General features: G+C 49.5%; 7 protein-coding genes across 7 annotated transcripts; 3 read left to right on the forward strand and 4 right to left on the reverse strand.

The window, feature by feature from the left end:
- Positions 1 to 474: 474 nt before the first annotated feature.
- Positions 475 to 2,458, reverse strand: GGI43DRAFT_263905 (uncharacterized protein). Its single transcript, XM_083201012.1, has 2 exons — positions 1,675 to 2,458; positions 475 to 1,601 (listed from the first exon to the last, which is right to left on the reverse strand). The coding sequence occupies exons 1-2, from the start codon at positions 2,375 to 2,377 to the stop codon at positions 598 to 600; spliced, it is 1,707 nt and encodes a 568-aa protein (XP_083055960.1). The 5' UTR covers positions 2,378 to 2,458; the 3' UTR covers positions 475 to 597.
- Positions 2,459 to 5,065: 2,607 nt separating this feature from the next.
- On the forward strand, positions 5,066 to 7,284 carry GGI43DRAFT_417447 (Zn(II)2Cys6 transcription factor domain-containing protein). Its single transcript, XM_083207416.1, has 2 exons — positions 5,066 to 5,536; positions 5,710 to 7,284. Exons 1-2 carry the CDS (start codon positions 5,446 to 5,448, stop codon positions 7,278 to 7,280), a joined length of 1,662 nt encoding a protein of 553 aa, XP_083055961.1. The 5' UTR covers positions 5,066 to 5,445; the 3' UTR covers positions 7,281 to 7,284.
- A 513-nt stretch (positions 7,285 to 7,797) lies between these two features.
- GGI43DRAFT_417451 (uncharacterized protein) lies at positions 7,798 to 9,835 on the reverse strand. The gene has a single exon (XM_083207417.1). It carries the CDS (start codon positions 9,513 to 9,515, stop codon positions 8,283 to 8,285), a length of 1,233 nt encoding a protein of 410 aa, XP_083055962.1. The 5' UTR covers positions 9,516 to 9,835; the 3' UTR covers positions 7,798 to 8,282.
- Positions 9,836 to 12,049: 2,214 nt separating this feature from the next.
- Positions 12,050 to 13,389, forward strand: GGI43DRAFT_264223 (thiamine transporter TPC1). The gene is made up of 3 exons (XM_083201014.1): positions 12,050 to 12,206; positions 12,291 to 12,343; positions 12,423 to 13,389. The coding sequence occupies exons 1-3, from the start codon at positions 12,174 to 12,176 to the stop codon at positions 13,300 to 13,302; spliced, it is 966 nt and encodes a 321-aa protein (XP_083055963.1). The 5' UTR covers positions 12,050 to 12,173; the 3' UTR covers positions 13,303 to 13,389.
- An 86-nt stretch (positions 13,390 to 13,475) lies between these two features.
- On the reverse strand, positions 13,476 to 14,869 carry GGI43DRAFT_388281 (uridine-cytidine N-ribohydrolase; the record flags this gene model as incomplete). The annotated part of the gene is made up of 4 exons (XM_083204045.1): positions 13,476 to 13,818; positions 13,877 to 14,527; positions 14,602 to 14,687; positions 14,819 to 14,869. The coding sequence occupies 4 exons, from the start codon at positions 14,867 to 14,869 to the stop codon at positions 13,476 to 13,478; spliced, it is 1,131 nt and encodes a 376-aa protein (XP_083055964.1).
- Positions 14,870 to 15,594: 725 nt separating this feature from the next.
- On the reverse strand, positions 15,595 to 17,459 carry GGI43DRAFT_264204 (uncharacterized protein). Its single transcript, XM_083201013.1, has 2 exons — positions 17,201 to 17,459; positions 15,595 to 17,144 (listed from the first exon to the last, which is right to left on the reverse strand). Exons 1-2 carry the CDS (start codon positions 17,341 to 17,343, stop codon positions 15,701 to 15,703), a joined length of 1,587 nt encoding a protein of 528 aa, XP_083055965.1. The 5' UTR covers positions 17,344 to 17,459; the 3' UTR covers positions 15,595 to 15,700.
- A 75-nt stretch (positions 17,460 to 17,534) lies between these two features.
- On the forward strand, positions 17,535 to 21,407 carry GGI43DRAFT_417457 (uncharacterized protein). Its single transcript, XM_083207418.1, has 2 exons — positions 17,535 to 18,081; positions 18,148 to 21,407. The coding sequence occupies exons 1-2, from the start codon at positions 17,837 to 17,839 to the stop codon at positions 21,251 to 21,253; spliced, it is 3,351 nt and encodes a 1,116-aa protein (XP_083055966.1). The 5' UTR covers positions 17,535 to 17,836; the 3' UTR covers positions 21,254 to 21,407.
- Positions 21,408 to 21,538: the final 131 nt, after the last annotated feature.

Genomic DNA, 21,538 nt, shown 5'->3' on the forward strand with positions numbered 1-21,538 from the left:
CTCCTTACACGGCGCATTATCTGAGACTGCGCTGAAGATGTGGACTTACATACGGTGCTTGTCTACGTCTACTCAGCTTACGGCAAGTCTAATAATCAGTGAGTTCAAAAAAAGCAATGAAATGAGTAACGAGGCTGTTTCGAGTGCTAAACACTACTGCTATAGATACGATTAAGAAAGTCGTGGATATTGCTTTTCTGATCCTTACGAGTAAATGGAGGAAGAAGCGATTCGATAAATACGCCTGCGAGATTCGCAAGGCGCAAGTTATAGCGTGAGTTTGAAAAGAGAAGAACACATGGAACATTGCTAAAAGCACTTCTAGCACTGGATATTCAGCCTTTTTGGACATATTACGTCAAAGACAAACGAGATATGGCGAGGTAATTGCCTGGTTAAGAGAAGAGACAACTCGACTTGCTACAGCGAGGTAGATGTCGATTTTTTATAAAGTAATACAATATCTATTAAATAATGAACTAGTATACATCGCTCGTCATACAACTTGAGCATTGAGCCTAACAATAATTAAATACACCATCTAGCTTTCCATATAACGTTTCCCAGAGAGATTGAGACCCATAATATACATTACATCTATAATGCTATTCCGCTTTGCCACCACGTTTTTCCAAGAAACAAACTGGGCAAATGATCCTGATCCCAACGCCACCAATGATCCCCCTCGTTGCCAAATCCCAAAGCCAGAAGCGGAGATACTGGAACCGGCTCAACTAGCCACAGCCCTGTCGACGAACAGTCGTCCATGAATAGGGGCGCCGTGAAAAACAACCACGTCAAAGTAAACAAAAGATTCACCATTCGAGACACAAATCGTGGCAGCTGCACCGGCACATACAATCCGATGAACCGTGCCGTCCACTGCTGTAGCAGAATGCCCATCATCTGCAAGAAAAAGAAGGCCGGGGCCCTCCAGGGCTTGGTTTTAGGCGTAGAGGTAAAGCTCCCCGAAGCATGTAGCACGCCCGACTGTAGGAAGGAAATAAACATGGTTACGAGGGAGGCTAGTTGCGTGCCCCTATTCAAGTACCCCTCTCGAAGGAGGTACGTCGCCGGCGCGGCAAACTGCATGCGAAAAGTCTGGTGCCACCACCCTCCCCACCAGCCGGCGAGGCCTCGTGCAAAGACCTGCTCAAAGGAGCCAAAGGTCGAGGCAAACTGCCACAGCGCTCCGCGGGAAGGGTAGAAACGGCTGGCGAGCCAGTACTGGACCAGATCGGACACACTGAAGACGGCCTCGATGGCGGCGTATACCCCAAGGAGAGAAAACAGTTCTCTGTACGCGAGGAGGAGCCATGAGGGGACACCATGAAGATACGGTGGGAGGGCGACATCGCCTTGGTGATCGGGCCCAAGGATGAAGTAAGGGTCTTTCTTCATGTACACGGACAGGAAGTCCAGGACGAAGTAGAAGATGACGATGTTGGTAAGGCGTCCGCGGACGAATTCGCCGGTGGTCAGGGGGCGCTTATACCCGCTTCTGCTGACTCTGGGGATGGTATCTACGTCCGCCTTGTCTCCGTGGGAAATTTGGAGAGGGATTTGAGGCCGAGGAAGAGTTGGAACAGACCAGTTCCAGCCTGAATGAAACAAACTTTTAGTCAGTCTGTCGTTTTGAAGCCAAATGCCAAAAGATTCTATGCCATTACTCACCAGAACATCGGAAGCAAAGTATTAAATCCGTCGTCCATGCCAGTCTCTCTAAGAAGCCTCCATCCGAAGGGTAAGGTTCCCAGACATACTCAAACTCGTCCCGCTGCGTCTCATCTTTCGAATCTCCGTTTGTTGACATCGTCTTCCGAGCTCGAAGCTCACTTCCGCTTCCATTCACGTTCTCAGGCCCTCCATCGTGGCCGGTTGACCTCATTTCGGTGTGCATCTCGCCATTCGCCACTTTCACCAGACCAGTATCCTTATCCTTTTTTGCTCTCCGCACCACCCTGGCAGCGTCAAACTGCGGCCTCGTCCAGATGAGCAGATTCATGCTCAAAATTGTGCCCCATGTCGACGCCAGCCCAGACGCATACGCACACGCCATATTCGTGCTCGACGTGTACATCAAATGATAGGCATTGGACCAGATAATGAAGGCCATGGCAAGCCACCTCGTGTGATAGAACCACGTCCGACGCTTATGCGGGACGGCCAGCCACAGCGCAGGCACGACAAACGGGGCCAGCAGACAAAAAGGTATCAGTAGAGGCTTTGCGCGTCCATCAGCGACAGCGAGCTTGAAGGCGTCAGCGTAGGCCGTCCGTACGGCGTAGGCCAGGCCGGGAGTGGGCATTTCGGCGATGTTGCTGAGGTCTGGCGCTCTGCGCGAGGACAGCGATGACGCTTGTGAGAGCACATCCATGATGGCGACCAGTTGGCTATTTTATCGATGGCGTCTCTTCTCTTCTCCTTTCCCACCCTTTTCGATTGTATGGTCAACCGCAGTCCAAGTTGAGGACTGTCACCCTGTCAGCCGATATGCATTCGCCTGGACTTAAATCATGACGCACGAGAAGCACGAGTCTCAGTCCAATCCCACAAGTGAGTAAGACTTTAGGCGGATCCGCGCTTGTGAATATTTGCCTGTACAAGTAACAAGTCTGCCTAAGCCATGTGCCGCTATTAGTGTGAGACAGGAAGACACAAAGGCGGTCTGGTGACGCTTAAAGCTCGAAAATGCTCGTGGCGTTTCCTTTAGGGCCATCACACAGGAGAATGACACCTGCTGCTACGGAGGATATTCAGCCTATCGGGAGGTGATGCGGCGGGCTGTAAATTAAACAACGGGGCCTTTACAAGGGCGGGTGGCAACGCTAATGGTGATCTTTTGCTGCGAAGTGATTTCTTGGTGTGATCAGTTGTGGGCGGAATTGGCTTAGCACTGTACGATGAATGATCCCTGCAGCGAATCTTGACTTTGAGATCTACTGCTACTCTAGACGCATTGTACCTGCATACCCTATAATACGCTCGCATTATTTTTTATTTTATTTTTATGGCTGGACATCTAATAACCCCTAGGTTACATGTATTATTTTATTTCATGTTACTGCTACTCTATTAGAGAGATTTTTGTAGCTCTCTAGATTTGGATTTATTGCCTGGGTATATAAGTCTAGCGCCCTTGTGATGATATCATCAACCCCACGATAGTCTTACAGGAGACACCTAAAAGGACAAACCCCTCTACAAACTATGAGTTACTCTGATAATGATATAGCAAATAGCATGGCAAACGTACAGTGCAGATTATGAATCTCCTATTCAGTATACAGTATTGAATTTCGTGTATCTTGATGGCTGCGTACATTTGTACTTCTCGTATCAGCACCACAAATTACCAGCAGCAATGTTATTATTCGGTATTCTTCAAAAAGGAAAGCAAAAACGCCAAAAAAGATAGGCCAATTGGCATTTCGAACGCCGGGATTTGCACCCAGGCTGTTGGTACGGTTAGCATTGATCAGTCTGAAGGGTTGCCAGCTGCGGCACTTACTCTCTCCCTTGGGAGGGGAGCAGGTTAACTACTACCCCACGTCCGAGTTGAAAGGAATTGTTTCTATTATGGTATATAAAGGGGTATTCTCTAAGAGACAAAGACGGGCAGGGGCAGGATTGCGCTGGCAGCTGGTGCGGTCAGGTTGTTTGTGTCGTGAAAGTGAGGTTGTTGATAGGTCAAGGCGTGAGGGAGGCATCGGGTGGCAGCAGGTGGCGGATGCTCTTGTGGGGGGCAATATGCAGAGCTCCGATAAGAATTACGTTTCTTTTACTGGATATGAAGAGCCAACATTATTTGCGTCTCGTACATCTGTGTTCCATTATCAAATACAAGAGGTCGTGGTAGGGAAGTTTGAGGGCATATCGATGAACAGCAAGTAGTAGTAGTACTAATTTAAAGAGCCTAAATCCAAGGCTAAAGTCGAGAGAGTAATACATGTATTTGGTTATAGTATAATTCAACGACTTAATTGGCAAATACCCTGGATCAGGATATATTTGACGGATGATAACCCCAGATGAAGAGTGGCTCTATGAGCCGGCTTATGAGATTACTGCATGGGATAGCACACTATTCGCTTGATTAATGCAATCGCTAATCTTCATACGCAAAAAATGCGCGAATATATATAAGTCATTGTCTGGGGCATCATGTCATCATTCAATGTTAGGCAATATTTTGTTGGATACTCTGCTATCTTGCTTGTATATAGAAAGACACCAGCTTCAGCCGCAGTAGTTCTGCCCTACTAAGCGGGCAACAAAATATTTGCTGCTTCGTCCATCTTTGGCTCGAATAGGCGACTCGGGCATCATATGTCGTCGCTTAGATGCAGTTGTGCGCATTTGGTTAATTAGACATTGTCGATGCTGCACCCAACACACACGATAGCCCCCATTTATTATGTCATATCGCTACCCGCATAACTCTCTTTCTCTTTCTAGGCAAAAAGGTTGGACTTATTCTACCCCAGACTAGTAACCAACTCCTATTAGGCCGAGAACTAGCACCGCTAACGACTATTTTTGACTGGTGGCTTATAAAGTCTTCGTTTGTCTGGGTTCATGGCTCCGTAATTTCGGGGATGCTACGGCAACTTTTGGCGACCTTGGCAGCACGATCAACATCCATTCGCTGACAAACCACGTCGCCTGGCTGTACTTGGGTCGGTACCTCGAGATAGATATTTGACTGGGTGAGGATATTGCGAAGGATGTGCATGTATATATCATAGAGGAGGTACTCTGAATACTTGGTGAGCCACAGCACAAAATACCTGCGCCAAGACGACGTGATACTTGGTGGCGTCAAGCTGTGAACGCACCATCAAGGTTCCCTTGCCTCCTTCCACCGTTGGCCCAGGTCCTGGCGGCTGAGTTGGTCACTGAGCCCGAAAGTATCTCCGCCGCCCACGCCAGGTACTGCGAGCCGCTGCCTAGACGTCACGCCAGCGGTCTGGGTACCTCGCCGCAGAAGTACAAGTACTGCTCGGTCGGTGACTCGCAGCGCTGTTTGGCCCGTTGGCCGAGCCTCGAACTCTTTCCCCTGCCCTGTTGCCTCCTCGCAGCCTCAATCTCTCCTTCTCTCACCTGCATCAAGCATCCCCAGTGCCGCAGCGAGCTGAATCACTGAAAGCGCGTATCGCTCGTTCATCATTGCGCTGTCTTTGTTCATCTCCAAGCCCCGACGTCTTAATAATCCGGCGCCTTTATTTTTTTCGTGCGCCCCAACCCGCATTTTCCCCTGTACCGCCAGAGCTGTGGCCGCTTCTCGGAGACTTTTGAGCTGGAGCGCAACTCTCTCCCCCCTCTCTGAAGAGGCGCTGCCTATCAGGCCTGGCTACAGATTCTACGGGAGCCCAGCCATAGTCGCACCGCGCTGGCCTCTGTTACTCACATCCTGCGCCCGTGAAGATCCGTCGCTTCGCGGCCATGGCGTCTGGTATTACTGCTACTGCCACTGCCACTGCCCAGGCCGCTTCGGCCACCGGCCCGCAGAAACATCGGGCCTGCGACGAGTGCCGTGAGTCCCCGCTAATCCCCGGATGAAGGAAGATCGAGATAGATATAGATATAGGGGCATATATCAAGTATGCAACTTGATAGAGAGGCAGAGACGACACATGGATGGATAAAGATACAATTGCACTTTGCAGAGATGCTTGATTCTGATTCGAAATTACCTCCTTTTTCTAGGATTCCGCAAAATTGCCTGTTCTAAAGAGCCTGGCGGCTGCTCGCGCTGCCAAAAGGAAGGCATCGTATGTGTCTACTCGCCGCAGAAGCCCATGGGCCGTCCTAGGAAAAGACGCCATGCACAGCCTGTTATGTCTGTGTCTCTACCCATGCCTGCGTCTACTGCGCCCGTATCCATGGCTACGACTCAACCCGCATCTCCATTAGATCCTGCTCCTACTTCAACCATTGCTGAGGCTCTGGCTCATGTTCTCTCTCCTGCTCAGGCTGCGGCGCTTTCTGCTGGGACACCGTCCGCATATATCCGCGCCGATCATAATGGCCAAAATAATGGCCACCACCACCATGGCGGTCACAATCAGCACCACTGCCATCAACATAATACTACTGCTCATCAACACAATCACTGTCATCAACCTCAACCTGCGGTGTCATCGGAACTGGTTGCAAACTTGTTGAGCCAGCCTCTGCCGTCTGACATTTCCTCTTACCTGAATCTATCATCCGAATATAACACAGACGACTCGAGTTCACTTCAGATAGATGAGAATGGGGCACTTACTCACATTCCACGCAACAACCAAGGGCTTTTTGATGGCTCAGCTGTGCCTGTCATGGACCTGAATCAGGCTGATCTTTTCGAGAGCATTAGTTTTGACGAATTAGAGACAGACTCGTCTGCATCTTCCATGTCCAAAGATTTCAACGACTCTCTCCAAAAATACATGGTTTCTCAGTATATGAATCCTCCAGCAGATAGCGAGTCTAGTCCCAACACCAGCACCCTCTCTAGCTGTTTTGGATCACCAAAAGCGCACCCGACCGTTTCTTGCGACTGTCTTGTCTCTCTCACACAAGCACTCGGCTCGCTGAATCGCCTACCCGCTGATGTTATATCTGCCATGCAGGTTGCTCGCGATGCCACCAAGATCGCTTATGACACCCTCAGCTGTGTTCATTGCTATGGAGAAATGTACGACCTGTCCAAACCGTCACCCGTCTCTCGCTTCCAAAGCATGATGTGCCTTGGTGCCCTTGTTCCCTCTGCCTGCAACGCTTATGCTACGATTCTGGAAATGGTAGACAGAGATGTGGAGCGAGCCAAAGGAGAACTTCAGTCAATATATTTCAACTTTAAGGAAGTTGGTGGGATATGGGGAAACCTCATCGATGAGAAGGGCCCCACCTCTCCCGAATGTGCACTTCTCAGAAGCTTTCACGACCGATACCTGGAACCGGAAACCTGGAAGGCCACCATCCGAGCCATTCTCAAAGTTGAAGTGTATGGATTTAATCAGAAAACGGCGTCTGTTTCGAGCACAGTGGACTGCAGCGTGTCGCCGTACGCCTTCTTGCACTGCGGATTGAAGGATGTTATCACGCTGGTCGATGAGAAGAACCAAAAGAGGCACGATATTGCGGATGCTCTACTGCTGGCGAACCACACTTTCCCTGACCATAATTACTTTTTGTTCACAGGTCCACCGAAGCCGTGCCCGCGCGAGGAAAGGCAGTGCGTGCGTATGCTGGATGTGGCGAGGATGGCGCTGAGCAATTTGGCTATATCGTGAGCAAGTTAGTAAAGACGAGAAGAAGATTTTTGGTCTCTTGCTATCTATTTTCAGGAGAGAGGACAAAAAAAAAAAAAAAAAACCAACAGGGGAGATGAGGTATACAATCGGAGAGAGGAAGAGATAACACGATGGAACTTTGCTTTTCTCTTGGATATATACGCGGTTTAATTGCAAGCGGGATACCGCAGGCAAAATTGGTACTTCATTTTTATTTGATTGGAAATTGGCAATGCAAAGGCGCACGGGCGTTTAGGGTGCCTTTTTTTTCTTTTCTTTTTCCAAGTGGCTTGATATGGGAAATCTGAAATGAGCCATGACATACGAGAATATAACAACAACAACATATATACCATTTGAGATAGACTGCAATACGGGATGGGCCATGGCTGGAAGCATCTGGGGGCGTCTATACAACAACAATTGTACTGGAAGAATATCTTCTACTTTATTCAACTAAAGATATTAATCTTATTACCGCTTTTCTCTTATTTTACTCTCTACTGAATCACTTGATGGTAACCTTTTGTTTATATAAGATTGATTTCCTATAATATGCTGTGATAAAAATAATTGACAGATAAACCCCTGGTAAAAATATTCAAGAAAAAAATAAAAATAAAATGAATTTGCAAACATTCAAATGCAGCTGGTCAAAAAGATATCATCCAATTGCCATTTTGTCAAAAAACCCTCACATCCTGTTTGAACGCCATGCTCGTTGTAGCCCGGCCGGTTCTCGGCTTCCCATCCATTTTTCTTCTCCTTCGCTCTCCTTGATGCTTAAAAAAATCATGAAAGAGAATGGCAAAAGCATTCTGTTTGTGAAATAGATGTTTTTTCCCCATCCATTATGCCTATATCCCATCTCTTTTCCATCCTGATGCAAAATAACCCCAAACCCGCTCAAGATCACACACATGTTTTATGCGCCTCAGTATCCGATTGAAACGTCTTGGAGAAATTTCCTCCCCATTAGATTTTGTTCAATGCGCATTTTGATCACTCGTCATCTTCCATCATGGACAAGACGTCCATCTCCCTCTTCACCATCTCCTCAAATTCCTCCCTCTCGATGCCTGACGATCGGGCGAGCAGGAACAAGCTGCGGATGCTGCGCGACACGTGCTGCTTGATGCCGAACTCGTTCTGCTCTTTCTTGTTTGCAGAGGCCTCGAGCTTGGCGACGGTGATGGAGCCGTTGGAGCTGGAGCTGGCGCTGGACCTGGGGCGTGGGTGGAGGAGAGCGAGCTCTCTGGCAGAAGGGAGGGCGTCGTCTTGGTTCTGGTTGTTTTCTGTTTCTGTGTAGGCCCAGGGGCTTTGAGGTTCGGGAGCGTCTATGACAACGACGGAGTCGTTGGAGCGGCTGAGACCCAGAGGTGGTTGGATGTGAGCTCGCACCATGGCCTCCTCGTCAGGATCGTGGTTGTCCATTGCCGGCTGGACGGAGTCGTACTGCGCATAGTAGTCGTCGTCATCATCGTCCATTGCGGCAGAAGCATTATAGGCGCCCCATTGGGATGTGGATGTGGTGGCGGAAAAGCCAGCGCTGGCAGCTGCTTGAGGAGCCGGAGTGCGGTCGTTGGCTGGAGTGCGTGCGGGAGTGCGTGCGGGAGTGGCATCATAGCGGTCCCAGTATCCATCGTCCTCATCGTCCTCCATGTGATCTGAGCCGCTGGTGGTTGATCCGTTGGAGCTGATGACGGAGGGTTCGGAGATTCTGGGCTGCTGGAACTTGGCTTCTGCGTCTGCGATGGTGGCAACGCCGCCAAATTGTGAAAAGGGAGCGGCTTTGTCTGCCGCAGTCACCTCTCCTACTCTCCAGCCATCGCCACCACCCTCGGCGTCGTTGACGCAGTATACCAGCTGAAAAGCAAGCCCAAGCTCGACCAGGACTGTCAATGCCTGCAGGGTCTCTTGATCCAATCTCTTGTATCTAGTCTCGGCATCGTAGTCCCAGTCGACCTCAACCTCGCCCGAAACAGGATGAGGTTCCAGGCTTCCATTTTGCACCAGCTCGGTCAACTGCGCAGCTTTGGTTGTGTCGTAGGAGAGCAGCTTTAGCCAAGGCTCCTTGCTGCCAGAGGAAAACAGCTTCACTCTTTGTCTGAGGATGGGCGAGAGGAGAGGCAGGATACCCACAGCCGGCTCGGTCGAGACGGTGGCTGTTGGGAGAGCCGGCAGGATTGGGGCCAGCAGGCCGTTGAAATCTGGAGGAGTGATTCTTGCGCCCATTGTCGGCTCTGATTTTGGGCTGACGGTGGAGAGCGTAAGGAAATTGTGTGATTTTGTATAGTCTTCGCGGACAGGTTGTCAGAACCTTGTTTTGCGAGAAGAATCGACGCCTATAGCGGAGGAAAGGCCGCAGCGAAGAGAAAAAGTATAGAGTTTGGCCTAGGGTTCTATTGTGCCGCTGGGTTCCTGAGGACTGGAATTTAGTGGCGAGCGTCACATGCACGCCTAGTCGTGGGAACTACGTGGAGGAAGAAAAAGCCACGGCGTGACCTATTGTTTCAGGACGAGTGAAATGTACGGTGAGAGACGGTGAGGATTATGGAGAGATTGAAGAAAAGGGAGGAGAAGAGAGAAGAGGGTGCATGTGAGTGCGGAATGGAGTTAATATACGCACGAGACGTCAGATGCAACTTGTTTCTCGCTCTAGACATCGTGGATCGCCCAGAATGGTCTCACATGTGCTATTAGTCGCCCCAGCGAGTACCGCATGGGTAGTGCCTAGGGTTGGCGCAGGGTTCTCGGTACAAAGGATGCAGCGTGAGACTCGGCTACGAACTGTCCCTGCCCGCTGTAGCCCGTACCTGGCGTCCCCCAGACGAGTACCCGCTGCAGACAAGACGTTAGGTGCCCGTGGAGGGCCGCTGGGCCAATAGGCAGCGACGCATTGTGGCGCTCCGGGGAAAAGGAAGAAACTGAGGAGAGATGATGAGGGACCAATTGTCACAAGGCAATTTTCTTGAACAATTTCCCTTTTTAGCGGTCAGTGGGGGGAAAGCAACGTATTATCTAGTATTATACAGCATTTGCGGGAACCTGCGGTATGGGTGTACTCGGGTGCTTTGCTGGCGATATGCATCAGGCGAATGGAGAGCAGTAATTTAGATGGATATAGGTGGCCCAAGCATTGGTAAGAAGTAGATTATGTCGTACGGGATCTGTGAGATGAAGGGATCAATCAATATTACTACAGATGACATTGCTGTTTGGACAGCGACAACGGAGATGCCTGTCTTACATGCTTAGCATGTGAACCAGCACAGGGATCAATCAATAATACTACTACGGAACCACTCCAGATACCTTACTATCTGGGCAGCGACAACGGGGGTGCCGTCTTACGGCGTCTCATAAAACACCGAAGAACTGCTGATAACCACTGCCAGGGTCTGTATAATTGACTCAATACCTACTGTCAATATCGTGCGGTGTGTCTGTGCCTGGATTTCAAATGTGCTGCTGCTTACTTATTCGCACTTATGCGGTTACCGATGCAGGTACATATACGAACCAGCACAGGGATCACCGAAGGCCGAGATCCCTACCGGCACGCTACCAGCACGCGAAGGGGTTACATATTGGCGGGACCTCGAAGCTCATGATAATGCACGCGCTTCCTTCTGTCCGTTTTGGGTGTCCGGCGTGCGGTGGAAAGAAAACGCGAGAGAAACCCGGCCATATGCTGCGATGAACTTGGGCGACTATTCCCAAGAATCGCCATAAGAAACGGTCCAAATTGTTAAAAAAACAGAATGGGAGTTAAAATCTGACGAGTATCTTTTACTGAGCCTTTAATGAGGTGGTAAAAGAGATAATAATCGGACAGGCCCGCGTCTCGTGTTTTTTTTTCCCCTTCCATCACCTTCCCGGGCCGTCTCTTTATGGGGAAATGGGCCGATGGGCTCCGGCATCGCCTGGATCTGTGATGCCAGCCTGGTGTATTTTTGTAGCCATCTACATCTGGATGCTCTAATCTCCTCGATTACACTCTGTAAGTGCAGATGCCTACAGGTACCTTGCTGGGGTGCTCCGAGCTTGCCTATACATGGGTCCGTAGCGTGGAAGCTGACAGTTTTGATCCTGCACCCCCAGGATCATCATCCTCGAGAAGATCCATGCAAACATTCCCAATGTAACTCACTCCAATCCCTCAATCCTATCCATTTATTCTATTTATTCCAAATGACTCTTCCTTTTTATACTTTGCCGGCCTGATTCATATTTCAAAGCAGTCTATCCCCGCCAACGGACCTCAAAAGTATTAATATAGCTCAACGGCGCCCCCCGAGCACCGGCAAAGATTCTTTGATGTCATCGCGCCAAGCTCAAACAAGGCCCCGAACTCTCCAGATTTTCCGCCACAAGCCGCAACGGGGTCTCGGCTCGTTCCCCGGCAATGGCGTCACGACGGCAAATAAAAATGTGTCGGCTCCTCTCTAGCAAAATGGAACAAAGTAGAAAATACGACAAATCACCAACAATGAGCCCTAGATGACGGCAGAACAAATAGAACAGAAACTTAAAAACAATTACACTTTTGTAAAACAAACAAATCGCAATTCTTCGTTGGCACTTTTCAATCGCGCTCAAACGCGCATTCCGTCGGCTTCCGTATTTTTTTTCTCTTATCATTCCAGCGCGGGTTTCGAAATCTTATCTAGCCAATAATTCGTAGTGCGCAACCTAGCAATCCAAAACACCAAACAAAGGTTTAAACTTTGAATTCAACAACCAACCACCACTTCGTGACTGAAAGTAGTAAAAAAGGCTCGACTCCCAGACTCGGATCCCCTAGACTTTCTCCCACTGGTTACACAGACGATCACGGACGCTGCTAGTATAACCTGCGCAAACCAGTCAACCTGAAGCGACAACTCCTGCATGTCGCCACGAGGCGGCCACCTCAAAGATGAGGTTCGTTTGCTTCTTCTCTAGATAGCTTTACAAGCTATATCCAATTCTACGCACTCTTCATGCTAATGCATCTCATCTTCACAGGGCTCAAGACTCCAAGTCGTATCAGCTGGCGCGATAGCCGGGCTCGTCTCTCGGTAAGCCTCTCCAACGAAACTCTTTATATATTGTAAGATGGAACATAACAACTCATGCGCTCTTCTCCCCCTTTAATAGATTCATCGTCGCGCCCCTCGACGTCGTCAAGATCCGCCTCCAGCTCCAGCCATACTCTCTCTCCGACCCCTTGGCCCCCCTCCGCGAAGCTCCCGCCTACCGCGGCACCGTCCACACCCTCAAGCACATCCTCAAGCATGAAGGCCTCACCGGTCTATGGAAGGGCAACGTCCCCGCGGAGCTCATGTACGTGTGCTATTCGGCTGCGCAATTCACCGCCTATCGCTCCACGACCGTCTTCCTGCAGACCGCGCTGCCACAACGCTTGCCAGACTCGGCAGAGACGTTCGTCGCCGGCGCAGTCTCCGGGGCGGCTGCTACCAGTGTTACATACCCTCTCGATCTGCTGAGAACGCGATTCGCCGCTCAGGGAAGACACAAGGTATACACCTCCTTGAGAGGCGCTCTATGGGAAATCCAGCGCGACGAAGGGTTCAGAGGCTTCTTCCGCGGCTTGGGTCCCGCGCTGGCCCAGATTATCCCCTTCATGGGCATCTTCTTCGCCTCTTACGAAGGTCTGCGGCTCCAGCTCAGCGACCTTCATCTCCCTTGGGGTAGCGGCGACGCCACCGCCGGCATGATGGCTAGCGTCATGGCCAAGACGGCCGTCTTCCCCCTCGACCTCGTGCGCAAGCGCATCCAGGTGCAGGGTCCCACGCGGAGCAAGTACGTGTACAATGACATCCCCGTGTATACTTCCGCAGGTCGGGCTATACGGATGATATTCCAGACAGAGGGGCTGCGAGGCCTGTACAAGGGTCTGCCTATTAGTTTGATCAAGGCTGCTCCTTCGAGCGCTATTACGCTGTGGACGTATGAGCGGAGCTTGAGGCTCTTGATGAGCTTTGATGAGGATAAAAACGAAAAAGGGGCATTATAATGAAGCTTGTAACATTGATTCGCAAAAGCATGTATTTTTATCTAGACTCTCTAATAATCTAATGACCACTGCTATGAAAACAATTTCTATCCGTTTTGGTTCCCATTGCAGACTATAATAAAATGCCCAAACAAAAAAGTAAGAAAAAAACACAATAGCGCATCACAACTTGCTTAATTGCTCAGTTTTCGGTTCGTCTCATCCGCCCTCTCAATACACTCCTCAATCACCTGCCAGAACTTATCCACGTCCACTCCTCTGGGTATCCTTACGCCCGCCTCACCGGCAGGCAGCACGTTGGCAATCGTCCGGCCAGTCTGCTTCTCGCCACGCTGGGCCTCCTCGGCTGTACCCTCAGTGATGACGGTCACGTCAAAGCGTTCGTTGTGCTTGGTGCCTTGGCTCTTGACGCCATCCCAGTCGTAGAAGACAATTTCTTCAGGAGTGCCGGTGAGGACGGCAGCGAGGGCAAGGGGATCGTGAAGAGGTGGACCGGCAGTGATGCCAAAGACATCGCTATTTCTTTTGTTAGCAAATACTTTCCTAAACAGAGAGAAGCGTGTGGAAATCTTACGCATAAGTCTTGGCAAAGAAGTAAAGCAGCTCAACCAGCATTGTCCGCAGCGTTGTCTTGCCAGTGCCAGTCTTCTCGCCGTCCTTGCCGTACAGCAGAAGCTCTCTGACCTTCTCCGTAGCCAAGACCTGGTGGCTCAGGTCCAGCGGTACCATAAACATCTTCTTGGCAATCTCCTTGTTGTGGAATATCTCGGCCGCCGCCTCCGGGTCAATGAAGATGTTGAACTCGGCATATGGTGTTGTGTTGCCAATGCGCTCCTTGCCATCGACAGTACCCAGCGGTGCGTCTGAGAAGCCTCCTCCGATGGATCCTCCCATGATGCTCAGTCCCTTGATGTGTGCGATGAGTTCCGGATACTTTCGGAACAGAGCGGCAACATTGGTGACGGTGCCGGTGGCCACGATCCAGGCTGTGCCAGCCGGCTGGGCCTTGAGAGCAGCAGCCATGGCATCAATGGCGGGCACGGTGGAGGGAGTGCATTGGGGCTTGGGGAGTAGGTCGGTGCCGTCGAGGCCGCTGTCCCCGTGAATGTCGGTCGGCGCGTGGATAGGCGGTCGCTCGAGCGGGTTGCTGTAGCCAACGTAGAGGGGGATGTCGTTGTGTTTGCCAAAGGCTGTCAGGATGGAGGCGGCATTGTGCGTAGTATGTCTGGTAGGTTTCAAAGTTAGCCGTGGTTATTGACGAAGTAGGCGTAGAGCAGTCAAGCTGTCCATCGTACATACTCTAGTGAAGCGTTTCCAAAGACTGTAGAAATTCCCAGCAGGTTGATTCTGGGATGATGGGCGGCCAGCAGAATGGCAAAGGCATCCTGCGCGGAGAATATCCAGTTAGCTCAGACGTCTCCGATTAGGTTCGGCCAGCCGAGCGCCTCATGCAATGCGACTCTGCATGAGGCTTGCATCCAAGCTCAGCATTATGCGAATGAAACAGGAAACTCACGTCGTGGCCTGGGTCGCAGTCCAGCCAAACGGGCACTTGAGCAGACGCCATATTTATGATGGATGTGAGAAACTCGGAAATGGTTCGAAATAACAAACGACACTAAACGGGAGACACGATACGCAGTCTATGAATTCGGTTGAAATCTACGGTATCTTAAAGGCCTCTTTATAGTTATGCTTTGTTCAGGTTACGGAAGGGCGCGGACAGAAAGAATTGGTTGGGATCGAGACACCTTTCAATGCTCCGTAATCGCGGAAACCCACAGCCCCAGACGGTGAAATCGAGAAATTAGCCACCGCGCTCTCGGTTGACGGCGAGCCTCGCAGCGACCAAACGTGGTAGCGTAGGCTATCTTAAGTTTTGCTGGCAACTCGCTGCTTCAGAGAGCCCGCTTCTTTTTTTTTTCTCCGCAGCCGCAAGGCTCCAGAGTGGGGGAAAACCCATCAAGCCCATCCAACCTGGCTTCGTACCCCTCATTCATATTTTGATGCTAGCAGGCCTAGTATCGCCAGGAACCGAAAGTTTGTGTCATTGGCGTCTGGATTTTAATAATAAAAGTGGTAAGCCGAGACGCTAGGCTCCGTTCTCGAGGGAACATCAAGGACGGCTGGCAAACGTCGGCGTCTGAACCCATATCTGTAACTACACGTGACGCCGGACTACTCATATTTGTCTGGCTGCTTGGCTGGCTGGAGCGCGGAGCTCCGCGATAAATAGTCGATTTCTCTCAAGCTGAACAATAACTGGGGTATCTAGTGCGGTATATTGCTTGCTCATCCATCTGCTATAGATTCTGGCGTTCCAAGTGAGAAACTTTGTCCGCCGTTTCCGCAGATAAAGTAGGACTTGTCGGCCTCCCGCGGCAGGTTATGGTTATCCTCAATCGGACTTCTTGCGCTGCTCGACGACCCGCATCACGTCCGCCGCGCTGTTAGCATCGCCCTTTCGCTTCTTCGGCCCTCTCTTCCGTTTTGACTTGTCGCCTCTACTTGAACCCTCATCTCCATTGTCATCGCCCCACTTCGATAGCTTGACCTTGGAATCGTCAAAGTCCTCCTCATCCTCAAATCTACTAGTGCCAAAGCCCATGTCGATGTCATCATCATCTCGGCTCTGCATTTGAAGGAGCTTCTTTCGTCGTTCCTCCAGCGCTTTGGCCTCTTCCTTGGCTTTGTCATCCTCAGCATCTTGCTCGATAGGCCTGAGAGATGCTGCCTTCTTAATGGCCGCCAGTATTGCCGGATCAGACATAGATGGTCCTCTGTTTGCTTCCTCTGATATAAGTCCCGTCTTTGCATCTTTGAAGTAGTTGCGCCGTTCTGGTTGTGCAAGAGAAGGTTTTGGCGGGGGTGGCATAGATTCTTTGGTGCCAGCCTCCTTACTTGCTTCCTGCTTGTTGCTGTCGCTCTCTTCTTCATCCGAATCAGAGTCAGATCCCTCCACTTCGGCCAGCGGATTGTAATCATCACCAGCATCTTCAAAGATATCCACATCGCCATCGTCTTCCTCTGGCTCCTCCTTCTTCCGATATTGTTCAGGAACTTCCATACCTAGCGGTTTAGCATCCTTGTCTGGCATTAGAAGGCCACTCCGTGAATCTTCCTCTTCGGGTTGTATCTTCCGAACTTTCCTCTTCTCATGCCCATCTTCGTCTACAATAATTAAAACTTCCCTTCCTTTACTGTCCTTTTCGATTCGTGTTCCTGGTTTTTGTTTTGCTCCAATCTTTTTGAACCGGTCTCCAAGAGTTGATTCTTGCGCTTCCTTTGCCGCCAGCCGAGCTGCTTTTAGCTCCGCTAGAATCTGGTCGCGTGTTCTTTTCTTTCCTGGAGCTAGAGCCACGGTTGAGAGATTTCCTTTTTTCTTTTCTACCTTTTCCTTTGTGATTGCTTGTACGTCCTGTCCTTCGAGTTGATCAAATTCGTCGTCCACGTCTTCTTCAGCGGCGGCTTCTTCAGCGCCGTCTTTTTCTGCTTCCTTCTTTCCGTAGATGTCCTCGCCTTTGCGTATTCTTTCAAGAAGCTTGAAATCGAGCCCTTTTACCAGATGTGTGCTCCCAAGATCTCCACCCGCGATTTGGAATCTTAGCTTTTCGTATGTTGATTGATCGATTTCTTCGTCTTTAAGAGCCTGTTCAAGTGCCTTTAATCTCTCCTCTCGGTCATCTTCGTTGGTCTCGCGAGCTTGTGATCTGTCGATATAACCTGTCCCTAGCTTCACTCCCCTTGGCGCGGATGATTTAAACTTCTTTTGCGGGTGTAACGCTTGGTGTCTCTCGGCTAGTTGTCGCGCGAAATCGGCCTGTGTGCCCCCTAATGACCGTCTTGAAAACTGCGCATTAGTATAGTCAATTAAAAGGCTTTGACTGCGGTAGCTTACGGTGTCATAGGGATGCTGCTTCGCTGTCGAGAACCTAATGATCCCTTATTTGCGCTGGGACTCGCGCCTGTGGGAGAAGCTCGATCTTTTGACGGCTTGGCCGAATTAGCCAGCATCAATTTTCGAAATTGGTCATTATTCATGATTGCGAAAATGTTTGAACGCAGCAGCAATATGATTTGGGTATTCCAATAGCAAATAAACAAAGAAAAGTAGAAAGGCAAACGGTCGTAGCCTTGGTAGACAAGGCTGGTTGTGGCGCTGGAAAGTTAATGGAAGGTCACGGGACGACGTGTAAGAGGCGCGCAGCATTTTTCTCCACTTAACGCGGCAACTTCGCTCATCACGTCACAAGTCTCTTAAAGTATTCCAACTTCTCCATGGGACGCTGCCGCTTAAAATTCATGAGCAGCCTTGCATAAGCAGCTTATGAAACTCATCACGGACTGCCACATCTCTCAAAAATGCTGCCTCAAGTGTGCCAGACGACTCCTTTTGCCTGCTTCGTTGAGTGAACTGTGGGTCTTCACGGATGGCTGTTGCTCTTGATACATGAAGCCGTGAACCAACCAGAAGCGAATCGATGAGCGTCAGCTTCAAATTCACTCTGGCATGGTATCTGTATAATTAAATAAGATGAACGGCCCTTTGGAAAAGAATTCCTCCTCGGTGAGGAAGCGCATTGAAAATCATGTCTTTGAGGATGAGGAGGGCGATGAGTATGAAGGCAGTGAATTCAACGGGTTTGGCGACTACTTTCGTCGAAAGAAGATTAAGCTTCAAAATTTGGATGCTGATATGCGCGCTGCATCCGACAAGCCACCTATTTTTAAAGGGATCGTTGCTCATGTTAATGGTTACACCCAGCCGCCTCTTCATGTGTGAGTAGCCTCTTCGCGTTCTGTAATCACTACTTATAAAAGCGCTAACACCACATTTAACGGCAGGCTTCACCGCGATATTGTCCAGCATGGTGGTGGATTTCTCCAATATCTTGACTCAAAAACCATGGCTACTCACATCATTACCGCCAACTTAACGCTAAAGAAAGCTGCTGAGTTTAGCCGATACAGAATTGTGAAGCCTGCGTGGATTGTTGACTCAATAAAGGCTGGCAAGCTTCTACCGTGGACTGATTACCGAGTAATAACTGAAAGCCCTAGCCAGAAGGTCTTGATGTTTGGTAGCAGTGGTGGACTTACTCAAACAAGCCCATCTCCCGTTAGGCGCAGTTACAAGGAACAGACTGAGAACAGCTTTTATACAGATCAGATAAAAGCTGAATCGCAAAGCCAATTGATGAGCCCGCTCCTGGATAAATCTCCTGTACCTAGTCGACAACAGACCGAGAGACCTGACGATATACTTCCAGACGCAGATGGAGTGGCTGCCCCTAAGTCAAGGGATGGAATGGACTATTCTACAAATGCCATAGACAATAGGGAAATCGAGGCCGAACCTGAGGCGCAGCTGGTATCCGAGTCTACTAGCCTTATAGATCCATCGAAAATCCCTCCTAAGCAAATGACCTCAGAAGAGCATAATGCTTGGCTACTCTCAGATCCGAAGATAAGACAATCTTCTACGGCTAATCCAGACTTTTTGAAGCAATTTTACTCGGAAAGTAGGCTTCACCATCTCTCAACTTGGAAAGCCAGTTTGAAATCGTCAATGCAACGATTAGCGTCTGAAAAAGGGTTGTCAAATCAGAAGAAGACGAGACGACCTGGCTCGAGAAGGTACATTATGCATGTGGACTTTGATAGCTTCTTCTGTGCAGTCTCTTTAAAACGATATCCCGAATATTGGGACAAGCCATGCGTTGTCGCTCACAGCACAGGAGCTGGTTCAGAAATTGCAAGCTGCAATTATGTCGCTCGAGAATTTGGCGTTAAGAATGGCATGTGGATGAAGAGAGCTCTCGAGTTGTGCCCTGATCTAAAAGTCTTGCCATATGATTTTCCTGCATACGAAGAAGTGAGTCGCCAGTTTTATGGGGCCATCATCGGTGTTGGTGGCATTGTCCAGAGTGTAAGCGTCGACGAGGCCTTGGTTGATGCCACTGATATCGTCCTCGGAGCGGCTGAATCTCATGGTCTCGGCGTTGAGGAGGGCAGCCTTTGGAAGGAGCAGCAAAAAGTCGACGAGATAGCGTTGAACCTGCGCAATAATATCAAAGAAGAAACTGGCTGTGCCGTTTCTGTTGGTATCGGGGCAAATATACTGCAAGCAAAAGTCGCCTTGAGGAAAGCCAAGCCTGCTGGGCAATTTCATCTAAAGCCAGAGCAGGTCTTGGACATTATTGGAGATTTAAAAGTTGAACAGTTGCCAGGCGTCGCATATAGTATCGGCGGAAAGCTGGAAGATCTAGGAGTTAAACTCGTCAAAGATCTTAGGGACGTCCCAAAAGATCGCCTCATTTCAATACTGGGACCTAAGACAAGCGATAAACTTCATGACTATTCTCGTGGCATTGATCGATCGGAGGTTGGGGAGCAGCCTCCTCGGAAGTCAGTGTCGGCAGAGGTCAGCTGGGGAATCCGCTTCATTAATCAAGCAGAAGCAGAAGAGTTCGTCTATAACCTCTGTAAAGAATTGGAAAAGCGGCTGGTGAATGAGCAAGTCAAAGGGAAAAATCTCACAATGAAGATTATGAGACGCGCTCTTGATGCGCCTCTGGATCCAACAAAACATTTGGGTCACGGAAAATGTGACTCATTTAATAAGAGTGCAACCTTTGGTGTCGCAACACATGACTATCAAATTATTGGCAAAGAAGCGGTTTCAATACTACGCGCATTTCGCTTCAGCCCCGGAGATCTTCGAGGAATTGGCGTCCAAATGACAAAGTTGGAGCCGATCAAAGTGAATTCCTTAGCTACAGAAGGAAGCCAAAGGAAGATAGCCTTTGCCCCGTTCGTTGAACCATCTCCTCTACAGAAGCAATTGAGAGCACAACTAGTTGATGGAATGGAAAGGCTCGAAAAGTCGAAGAAAAGGCCAATTTCTGAGTTGGACCCCAATCTACTGACAAATGATCTTACAACCCCTCGAAAAAACAAAACTCATGATGTAAATGCCATTGCTCATCTAAACGCCTCCAGCACGCAGTTCCTTTTGCCAAGCAGTCCTGACCCCCTGGTATTGGCTGAATTACCAGGCGACATTCGCACCAAGCTTATGACCCAACGCCCCAGGGCAGTGACTGCTGAATCCGAAGTAGAGGCTCGCAAGTCAAGATCGAATAGCCCAATGCTAGCAGACCTACTCTCCTCTCAAGTTGATATGGAGGTGTTTGACGCACTGCCAGAAGATATGAAAGCTGAAGTATTGGCGTTATATGGACGAAAGCCGATTGACCTTCCACAGCCTCGGCCTTCACCAAGGAAATCTGAAATAACCCAGCCCAGAAGGCCAACGACTCCGACGAAGGCCAGCGGGGTTCGTGGCATGTTCAGCAAGGCCCAACGCCAACGAGATGCTCAAGAAGGGATGGTTCAAACCAGTTTTCGACCTCCAGGGCCTACAGAAGAGGCTCAACCTGAAGAAATCGAAGAACTAGATCCGGAATTCCTTGTAGAGTTACCCGAGGATGTCAGGAGAGAAGTAATTGCAGATCATAGAAGGCGGCTGCTAGCCCTGCAGTCGGGACTGGAGATACCCTTTTCGAAAAGCCACCAAGAAACAAGTGCGTTGCCCGGAGGCCAAAAAACGATCCAGTTTCCTATGCTACCGCCAGTTATATCATTCTCCGGCTCTATCACTTCTTTGCCAGAGATCAAGGACATGGTAGATGCATGGCACTCCCAAACTAGAAAGGCGGGACCGCATAAGAGAGATGTTGATGTTTTGGAAAGATACTTGGTCAAAGTCATCAAAGAAGAGCGTGATTTGAGTAAGGCTGTTACTTTGATTAAATGGTTAAGTGTGGTGGTTGACCAGGACGGGGTTGATAGTAGAGGCCGCCGGGCTTGGAAATTGGCTGTCAGCGGCATTAAGGTAGCCATGCAAGCCGCGGTTGAAGAGAGAGGGCTGGCACCGCTGCAGATTTAACCTCATTGTATATTTATATAGTATAGCCCTTGTAAATATATGTATGTTAGTTATGGAGATATCTAGTACATTAGTTTATTTGAGGGATTCTTCTATATAGGGCTTCTATGATTGTATCTAGCTGTCCAACATGCAATAACATTCGCTCTCTAAGGAAGGGGGGGGGGGGGGGGGGGGGGAGAAGAAAGCCAATTTAAAAACATGAAGCGGGATTTAAAGCAAAAATATAAAAAAAAAAAAACAATAAACAAATTAAAAACCAACACCAAAAAAAAAACAAAAACG

This window comes from Trichoderma evansii, assembly GCF_050947405.1.
Source record: "Trichoderma evansii strain SZMC 28006 chromosome Unknown GGI43scaffold_30, whole genome shotgun sequence".
In the NCBI taxonomy this organism is placed as follows: Eukaryota; Fungi; Ascomycota; class Sordariomycetes; order Hypocreales; family Hypocreaceae; genus Trichoderma; species Trichoderma evansii.